Source organism: Rhinopithecus bieti, unplaced genomic scaffold (genome assembly GCF_001698545.2).
Source record: "Rhinopithecus bieti isolate Rb0 unplaced genomic scaffold, ASM169854v2 scaffold_35615, whole genome shotgun sequence".
Classification (NCBI taxonomy): domain Eukaryota; kingdom Metazoa; phylum Chordata; class Mammalia; order Primates; family Cercopithecidae; genus Rhinopithecus; species Rhinopithecus bieti.
Window position 1 is genome coordinate 495,253 of NW_016815179.1, and position 10,620 is coordinate 505,872.

At 40.9% G+C, this 10,620-nt stretch overlaps 1 protein-coding gene across 1 annotated transcript in view; it reads left to right on the plus strand.

Moving 5' to 3' along the window:
• Positions 1-2,279: 2,279 nt before the first annotated feature.
• The window catches only part of PTCHD3 (patched domain containing 3), a 19,627-nt gene continuing 11,286 nt past the window's right edge, over positions 2,280-10,620 (plus strand). Inside the window, exons 1-2 of the mRNA XM_017853031.1 lie at positions 2,280-3,453; positions 4,694-4,815. Coding sequence (XP_017708520.1) covers positions 2,392-3,453; positions 4,694-4,815 — 1,184 coding nt within the window. The 5' untranslated portion in view covers positions 2,280-2,391. The remainder of the gene's footprint in view (positions 3,454-4,693; positions 4,816-10,620) is intronic.

Here is a 10,620-nt window from a genome sequence, read left to right on the forward strand (position 1 = left end):
TCAATGTCAACAGGTAGAGTGCTGACTAAGTAAAACAAAGTGCGCTCAGATATGAGTGTTAGGGACGGCTATATCTTCATGGGTTATCCAGTAGTAAAGCCAAACTAATCATTTTAATAAATAAGCCACAACATTTTAGTGGCTCATCACAATACAAATATGTCGCTCACTCATGTAACAGTCACTACAGATGTTCCTGGTCAGTGACTAGGTATCTTGCCCAGAATGCTTCAGGAACCCAGGTTCCTGCCAGCTTATATACCACAGTTCAAGTAGGTTCCTCTGTCACCTATGTCTAGACGATGGGATGAGACAGAGCAATTATTAAAAGTCTTGGTCTGGAAGTAACACCCATCACTTCCACTTACATTCTGTAGCTGATTACTGGTCACAAGGCCACACAAGGGAACAAAGGGGACTCGAAAATGTAATCCTTGATTGGACAGCCATATTTCAATTACAATTCCATATTATGACGGAAAGGGTAGGACAGTTTTTAGTTGACAACAATCACTTAATGTCATTGATTCTTAACTGCTTACATTAAACTAAAATAAATTCCAGATGGATTAATATTTAAATTTTTAAAAAGCAGATAATTATTATATTAGTCCGTTAGTGCTGTTATAACAAAATATCTGAGATCCTGTTTACAAACAACAGGAATTTATTTCTCACAGTTCTGGATGGGGGAAGTCCAAAATCAAGATGTTGGCAGGTTTGGTGTCTGGAGGGCCCAGTCTTTGCTTCCAAGTTGGTGCCTTGTTGCTGCACCCTCTGGAGGAAAGGAAGCCTATGTCCTCACCTGGCGAAAGAGTGGAAGGGCACAAAGGCCTAGCTAGTTATCTCCAGCCCTTTTATAAGGTCACTAATCCCATTCACAAGAGGTCTACCATCATGACTTAATCACCTCTAAAGGCTATCACATTGGGGTTTGGGTTCTAACCTTTGAATTTTGGAGGGACACATTCATTCAAACCACAGCAATTATAATCACAAAAAAAGAAAAATTTATTATGACAAAAAATGAGATTCATGAAAGAAAAGTATTCATTAACTAAACTACAAAAATAAGCCATGGCAATAAGAAAAATGAGGGGAGAGGGGAGGCTTGTAACTCTGACCACAAGAAAAGTGGTCATTTCTTTAACATATAAATCAAGAAGAAAATCCTAAAATCCAATAGGAAAACTATTGAATGGAATAGGCATGCAAAAGATATGATAGCTCACTCAAAAAGGAAAGATAAGGATACTAAGCAGTACATTCAAAATTAAACCAAAGTAAGATGCCACTGGCACAAACCACTTTGCTGACATTGTAGGATAGGCTATGGCAAATTTGTATATTGCTTATGAGGGTATAAATCAATACAACTTCTTTGGATTTTAATTTCTCAATAGCTCTAAAAATTTAAAAGAACCTATCCTTTGGCCTAGTGAATTCACTCTAAAAAATTATTTCTCACAGATACGGTTCTTATGTACAGGTTAAAAAAATGATATTTATTTGCTGAGCACTGTTTATAAAAGCAAATGACTAAACAATGTATGGGTCCATCAATAAGATTCTTGCTAAATTATGTTTCATCCATACATTGGGAAAACATAGAGCAGTTCAAAAAAATAAGATAAATCCATATGCACTGACATGTTCAAATCTTCTGCCACTGTAGATAAAAAATGTAATCTACGTAACACAAATAGTGCAGTAGTATTTATGAAAAAGGTATATTTGCTATATCTCTGCTATGCATGTATATGCATAGAAAGGGTTGGTAAGGATGCAGACCCACTTTTTAACACTTCTTTTAAGAGGAATGGGAGTGAAAGATTTTGATTTTTTTCCCACTTTTCATTCTATGCATTTACTTCTTTTTACTAGGCGAATGTATGTATATGTTACACTTGTGGACAGAAAATAAAAATAATAACTAAGTCAAGTGCGTCAGGTTTACAAAAGTCTTACCCGAAATTGCTACTGGGTGAACGCCAAGAAAGGTAAAATCTGTCACTCAGGACACGTGGAATTTCTGTGCCATTTGTGTGCGTGGAAGAAGCACCCAAATTCTCCAAATAAATTGCGAGTCCCATAGGATAGGCACACATTTGATGACCTTAAAGAAGCGTTCCTTGTATGTGCAGAACCCCTGAGAAACCAGGGACACCACAAACACGTTTCAGATTAGTTGGGCGGCGGGGCAAAACACATGCTCCCAACGCAGCCTCCGCTTCCGGCGCGCGGCTGGAGCCAAACTCCCCTAGAATTCCTCCAGGAAACCGTTGGGTGGGGCCAGGAAAGCGTTGGGTGGGGCCAGGAAACCGTCTGGTGGGATCTCCGCAGCTACTTTTCACCTGCTGTCCCTCCTGCGCTTCCTTAGAGGAAGAATCAATGCCTTGGGTGGAGCCCGAGCCCGGGCCGAGCCCAGAGCAGAAGCCCAAGCTCACCAAGCAGGACTCGGCGACCGGGCCGGAGTGGTACCAGAAATCTGAGGAATCTGAGTCGGAGGGCAACCAGCCACCCCTGGAATCCCTGGCATCCCCGAGACCCCCCGAAACCCCAGGACCCCCGGCGTTGGAGCGGGACGATGCACCCCTGCCAGAGGGGGACGATGCATCCCCCCGGCCGTCGGTGCTGGACGATGCACCCCTTCCGGAGGAGGAAACCCCCGAACCCAGGGCCATCTGCAGGCATCGGCACCGCTGTCACACCGACTGCCTAGAGGCGCCGCTGTCCCGCGCCTTCCAGTGGCTGGGGTGGCAGGTGGGCGCGCACCCCTGGATCTTCCTGCTGGCGCCCTTGATGCTGACAGCGGCGCTGGGCACCGGCTTTCTGTACCTACCCGAAGAGGAAGAGGAAGACCTAGAGAAGCAGTACACCCCGGTGGGGGGCCCGGCCAAGGCGGAGCGGCGCTTCGTGCAGGGCCATTTCACCACCAACGACTCCTACCGCTTCTCCGCCTCCAGAAGGAGCACCGAAGCCAATTTCGCCTCGCTTCTGGTGGTCTCCTACAGCGACTCACTGCTGGACCCGGCCACCTTTGCAGAAGTCAGCAAACTGGACGGCGCGGTGCAGGATCTGCGTGTGGCGCGGGAAAACGGAAGCCAGATCCAGTACCAGCAGGTGTGCGCGAGGTACAGGGCGCTCTGCGTGCGCCCCAACCCGCTCCTGTACGCCTGGCAGGTGGACAAAACGCTCAACCTGAGCAGCATCTCCTTCCCCATCTACAACCATGGCGGGCATCCCCTCTACCTGACCGGCTTCTTCGGAGGACGCATCTTGGGGGGCAGCCTAGGAATGGGCCACTTACTCCTGCGGGCCAAAGCCATGCGGCTGCTGTACTACCTGAAGACCGAGGACCCTGAGGACAGCGTGCAGAGCAAGCAGTGGCTCACCCATTTCCTCGAACAATTTACCAACATTACGAACACCTTGGCCTTGAAGAAAATTGAGGTACCTGGTGGTTTGGGTTTACAGGGAGGCCAGAATAAGGTGAGAGGGATGAGGAAGACTTGCTCCCCAGAACCCTAATAAAAGCACCTCCTGACTACTTTATGGGGCCCTTGCCTCTAGGCTGGGTGTGCTCTACCGTATTTGGTACTCAATCCAATTTTCTTAACACCGACGGATGCCAGAAATCGTGAATCCTGGGTAACATTCTAGTCGATAACACAAATCCTGCATCCACCAGATGGGCCTGTTCAGTACAGACATTGATCTTCATGTTTAATTTTGGGGTTTGGTTTCTAATCAAATTACAGTATTCTGAAATTCTACTTTTAGTTAAAGTCTTCACTGGTTTGGGGGAGCCCCTAAAACTTGCTTGGAGCTCATTGGGATTAAAAAACAAACCGTCTTGTAAGTAAAAGTTCTGTAGTGTTAAGAAGATAACTAGCTTAGCATTTTTCAAGTTAGATACATACAAAGCAGCACCTGGCTTAGTGTGAGGTACATATTAGCTGTTCAGTTATTGGTGGATCTGCAACTCTATTAAGATGTATAAATACGCCTAGTGAAAGAGACACCTGCTGGAAAGAGCTTTCAAAGGCCAGGCCCTCCTGAAATATTTATGCAATTGAAATAGTAAAAGACACCAACCTAATACAAATTTAGAAAAAGTTGCTAATTTCTGCAACTATTAATGAGAACAAGATTAAACAGTTTCAGGCTGGGCGTGGCGGCTCACGCCGGTAATACCGGCATTTTGGGACACCAAGGCAGGTAGACTGCTTGAGTCCAGGGGTTCAAGACTAGCCTGGGCAACCTGGCAAAACTCCATCTCTACAAAAAATACAAAAGTTAGCCAGTCGTGGTGGCACACACCTGTAGTCCCAGCTATTTGTAAGGCCAAGGCAGGAGGATCACTTGAGCCCAGGAGGTTGAGGGCCCTGTCTCAAAAAAAAAAAAAAAAAAAAAAAGATTTCAAAGTTTTATATAAAATTCAGATTTTGTTTATTCAGGAGTTTTATTTAAACTTTGAATTTGCAAGAAACTTGGGGAATCCATAGATGTGTGGAAAGAAGCAAATTGACATTGTTTTCTCTTTTCTGAAGTCATAATCCATGTATTTTTATCTTTTGCTGAATTTTAACATATTGTTTCATCACTAGAATAAAGTGTTTCAATAGCTTTTGTAACTCACACACAAATGTTGTAATTAAAAGTTATTTATCTGAGTATATTTTTGTGGCAGGTGGTCCACTTTACATCGCTTTCCAGACAACTGGAATTTCAGGCAACTTCTATGACTGTGATCCCTGTGTTTCACCTGGCATATGTTCTCATCATTCTGTTTGCAGTCACGTCATGCTTTAGGTAAAAAGCTTTGATTAGTTTTTAAATCTCTTTTATGAAAAATACTTTATTGTGGTAAAATATTATATATGACATAAAATATACTATTCTAGCCATTCTTAAGTGTACAATTCAGTGGCATTAATTACATCCATACTGGCTTGCAACCATCACAACTATCTGTTTTCAAATATTTTACATCATCCCAAACAGGAACTCTGTTACCATTTTGCAATAAATTCCCCATCACCACCACCACCACCCCCACCCAGTGCCAGTTAACCTTTAATCTACTTTGTGAATTTTCCTAAAGATTTCATATAGTGGAATCATATAATTGTCTTTTTGTGACTGGCTCATTTCACTAGGCATAATATTTTCAAGGTTCATCCTTGTAGCATGTATCAGAACTCCATTGCGTTTTATGGCTGAATAATACCGATTCCTTCAACTTTGTTCTTCTCCTTCAAGATTACATAGATCATCCGAGACTCCTTGCAATTCCATATGAATTTAAGAATCCGCTTCTCTATTTCTGGGGGGGAAATGGCTGTTGGAATTTTGATGGGGATTGTGTTGAATCTGCAGACTGTTTTGAGTAGGACTGGCATTTTAGCAATATTGAGTCTGCCAACCCAGGAACTAAGGATCTTTCCATTCATCTAGGTCTTTTTACGTTTCTTTTACCTTGTGTGGTAGTTTTCAGTGTGCAGATCCTTCACCTCCTTGGTTAAAATTATTCTTAGGTGTTTCATTCATTTAGAGCTATTCAAATGGAATTGTTTTCTTGATTTCCTTTTTGGATTGTTTATTGCATATGTATAGAAGCACAACTAATTTTCTGGTGTTGATCTTGTATCCTGAAGTTGTGCTGAATTTATTAACTCTAGTAGTTTTCTTCTGGATTCTTTGGTATTTTTCAGGTATACAATCATGTGATCTCTGAGGAGGGAGAGTTATATTTCTTCCCTTCCAATTTAGATGCTTTTTATTTATACATTTTTTATCTAATTGCTCTGGCTACAACTTCCAGTACAACATCGCATATCAGTGGGGAAAGTGGGGCGTCTTTTCTGTCTTGTTTCTGATCTGATCTGATCTTAGAGGAAAGCTTTCATTCTTTCACCCTTGAGCATGATGTTAGTTTTACTATTTTTATAAATGCCTTTACTATTTTGAGGAATTTTCCTTCATATTCCTAGTTTTTTAGTGTTTTTATTATGAAAGGGTGTTGGATTTTGTCAAGTGCCTTTTAAACATCTAGTGAGATGGTCATGTGGTTGTTGTCCTTTGCTTTATAAATATGGTATATTACATTGATTGACTTTCTCCCAATGACCTTTCTGGGATAAATCCCAGCTGATTATGATGTATAATCCTTTTAATATGCTTTGGATTGGACTTACTGGTATTTGTTAATGACTTTTGCACCTATATTCATGAGAGCTATTGGTTTGTAGTTTTCTTTTCTTATGATGTCATTGTCTAGCATTGTATCAGTGTAATGATGATCTCCCAGAGTGAGTTAAGAAATGTTCCCTCCTCTTCAATTTTTTGGAAGAGTTTGAGAACGATTCCTGTTACCTCCACTTTAGATGTTTGATAGAATTCATCAGTGAAATCTGGTCCTGGACTTTTCTTTGTTGGGAGTTTTTTATTACTGGTTTAATCTTTTGTTACAGGTCTTGAGATTTTCTATTTCACCTTAAGTCAGTTTAGATCATTTGTGTTTTTGTAGGAATTCATGCATTCCATCTAGGTTATCCAGTTTGTTGACATACAGTTTTTGATAATATTCTCTTATAAACTTTTCTATTTCTATAAGGTCAGTAGTAACATCTCCGCTTTCATGTCAGCTTTAGTTATTTGTGTCTTCTCTTTTTCTTTGTGACACTAGGTAAAATTTAATCAATTTTGTTAATCTTTTCAAGTAACCGACTTTTGGATTGATTCATTCTATTGTTTTTCTATTCTGTATTCACCTCTGTTCTAATCTTTATTCTTTCCTTCCTTTTTCCTGTGGCCTGAATGTTTGTGTCCTCCCAAAATTCCTATGTGGAAACCTAATTCCTGGTGTGATAGTAATATGAGGTGGGCCTTTGAGAGGTGATTAGAATGGGACTGATACTCTTAAAAAGAATTCCGAGGGAGCTTATTAGCCCTTTCCACCATGTAAGGACATAGCAAGAAGGCACCATCTGTGGAGCAAAGAGCAAACCCTCACTAGACACCAAATCTTTGGCCTTGACCTTGGATTTCGCAGCCTCTAGTACTGTAAGAAGCAATTTTCTGTTGTTTATAAGTTTCTCAGTCTATTTTGTTACAGTGGGCAGAACAGACTAAGACACCTCTGTTAGCTTTGGGTTTGGTTTTCCCTCCTTTCCCTAGATCCACAAGCTGTTAAGTTATTGATTTGAAATCTTTTTTCTTTTTTTTTCTTTTTTTTTTTTTTGAGACGGAGTCTCGCTCTGTCGCCCAGGCTGGAGTGCAGTGGCCGGATCTCAGCTCACTGCAAGCTCCGCCTCCCGGGTCCACACCATTCTCCTGCCTCAGCCTCCCGAGTAGCTGGGACTACAGGCGCCGCCATCTCGCCTGGCTAATTTTTTGTATTTTTTTTTTTAAGTGGAGACGGGGTTTCACTGTGTTAGCCAGGATGGTCTCGACCTCCTGACCTTGTGATCCGCCCGCCTCGGCCTCCCAAAGTGCTGGGATTACAGGCTTGAGCCACCGCGCCCGGCCATCTTTTTTCTTTTTAATGTAAGTATGTACAGCTATAAATTTCCCTCTGAGCACTATTATCACTGTATCCCATAAGTTATGTTACGTTGTGTGTTCATTTTCCCTCTTAACTAAGTATTTTCTAATGTCCCTTGATTGTTTAATAGTGTATTGTTACATTTTTGTAGATTTGTTAATCCAGTTTTCCTTCTATTGTTGATTTTTAGCTTTATTCTATTGTTGGTTAGAAAACATACACTGTATAACTTCAGTCATTTAAAACTTGTTCAGACTTGTTTTACAATCAAATGTATGATCTATCCTGGAGAATGTTCCATGGGCACTAAAGAAGAGTGTATATTCTGCTGTCATTGGGTTGAGTCTTCTATATATTTCCATAGGGTCTAATTGGTTTGTAGTGTTGTTCATTTCTCTGTGTCCTTATTGATATTCTGCTCAGATGTTTTATGCATTGATGAAAGTGGTATATTGCATTGTCCAGCTTTTTTTTTTTTTTTTTTTTTTTTTTTTTTTTTGAGATGGAGTCTCACTCTGCCACCCAGGCAGAAGTACAGGGACACAATCTTGCCTCACTGTAACCTGCACCTCCCAGGTTCAAGCAATTCTTCTGCTTCAGCCTCCCAAGTAGCTAAGATTACAGGTGTGCATCATCATGCTCACCTGATTTTGTATTTTAGTAGAGATGGGGTTTCACCATGTTGGTCAGGCTGAACACCAGACCTCAGGTGATCTGACTGCCTCGGCCTCNCTTCTATATATTTCCATAGGGTCTAATTGGTTTGTAGTGTTGTTCATTTCTCTGTGTCCTTATTGATATTCTGCTCAGATGTTTTATGCATTGATGAAAGTGGTATATTGCATTGTCCAGCTTTTTTTTTTTTTTTTTTTTTTGAGATGGAGTCTCACTCTGCCACCCAGGCAGAAGTACAGGGACACAATCTTGCCTCACTGTAACCTGCACCTCCCAGGTTCAAGCAATTCTTCTGCTTCAGCCTCCCAAGTAGCTAAGATTACAGGTGTGCATCATCATGCTCACCTGATTTTTGTATTTTTAGTAGAGATGGGGTTTCACCATGTTGCCCAGGCTGGTCTCAAACTCCTGACCTCAAGTGATCCACCCACCTCAGCCTCCCAAAGTGCTGAAATTATAGGTGTAAGTCACCATGCCTAGTCCTCTCCAGCTATTATTGTAGAGCGCTCTATCTCCCCCTTCACTTCTGTCAATATTTACTTCATATATTTTGGGTCTCTGTTATGCAGTGCACATATGTTTACAGTTGTTGTAGCTTCTTGGGGAATTGACCCTTTTATCAATATATAATGTACGCCTTTGTCTCTAAGTCTGTTTTGCCTGATGTTAGTGTAGCCACTCCTGCTCTATTTTGGTTACTATTTGTGTAGAGTATCTTTTTATATACTTTCAATCTACTTATAGTTTTGGAGATAAAGTAAGTCTGTAAACAGCATATAGTTAGATCATGTTGTTTTATCCATTCTGCCAACCTGTCTTTTGATTGGAGAGTTTAATCTATTTACATTTAAGGTAATTGCTGACAAGAAAGAACTTTTAACTTTTTTATGTTCTATCTGTCTTATAACTTTTTTGTCCTTCATTTCCTCTATTATGCTTTATTTTTTCACATTTCTTTTTTCTTTTCAGACAGGGTCTTTCCCTGTTGCCCAGGCTGCTGTGGAGCGGCACAATCGTAACTTACTGCAGCCTTGAACTCCTAAACTCAAGCAATCCTCCCACCTCAGCCTCCTGAGTAGCTAGGACTACAGGCACATGCCACCACATCTGGCTAATTTTTATTATTTTTTGTAGAGACAGGATCTTGCTGTGTTGCCTAGGCTGGCCTTGAACTCCTGGCCTCAAGTGATCCTCTCACCTCAACCTCCCAAAGTGGTGGGATTACATTGTGAGCCACCCCCACTGGTTGGTGCAGCATGAGCTACTATGCCTAGCCACATTTCCTTTTGTTTTTTTTTGAGACAGAGTCTGGCTCTGTCGCCCAGGCTGGAGTGCAGTGGCACAATCTCGGCTCACTGCCAGCTCTGCCTCTTGGGTTCATGCCATTCTCCTACTTCAGCCTCCCGAGTAGCTGGGACTACAGGTGTCTGCCACCACGCCCAGCTAATTTTTGATATTTTTAGTAGAGACGGGGTTTCACCGTGTTAGCCAGGATGGTCTCGATCTCTTAACCTCGTGATCCACCCGTATCGGCCTCCCAAAGTGCTGGGATTACAGGCGTGAGCCACTGCGCCTGGCCGCCACATTGCATTTTTTTTGTTTTTCTGGTATACAATACACTTGGGAATTATACTGCAGCAGGTAAGATTTCTATCACAGTGACATTCCATTATGCTTTCTTTTATGATTAGTTTATATTTTTCTAGTGAGCTGTTTTTATTCTCTTTTCATCCCCTTTTGTGATATTTTTAGAGATTTTCTTTGTGATTACCATGGGGATTTTATATAACATCCTAAATTTAAAATAGTCTGTACTGAGTTGATACCAATTTAATCCAAAACCATATAAGAACCTCTTCTCCTCTTTGTCACAAATTACACCTTGATATATTGTATGCCCTGTAACATAGATTTGCAGTTATTTTTTATGCATTTGTCTTTTAACTTCTATAGAAAATAAAATGTGGAGTTACAACCAAAAATACAATAATACTTGCTTTTATAGTTGTTCATGCATTTCCTTTTACTGGATATTTTTATTTCTTCATACAAGTTAGTTACTGTTTCTAGTAACTTTCTAAATTCCCCAGCATGCATAGTTGCTTTTCAATATCCTAAATTCTCAGAGAAATGCTCCCCATCTTTTGTCTTAGTGTTTTGTACATTTGGGGTGTAATCTCTTGCCCCAGCCATCTGAGGGTTGTTAATTCAGGTTGCAATGTTTGCCACCTTTTTCAACCTGAGTTTTGAGTTAAGCAAAACAGAAAGGAGCACCTTACATGAGTCTTTTGTGTAGCCAGGCATATTTTATATATATATATATACACATATATATATATACACACACATATATATATATACACACACACACATATATATATATATATATATATATT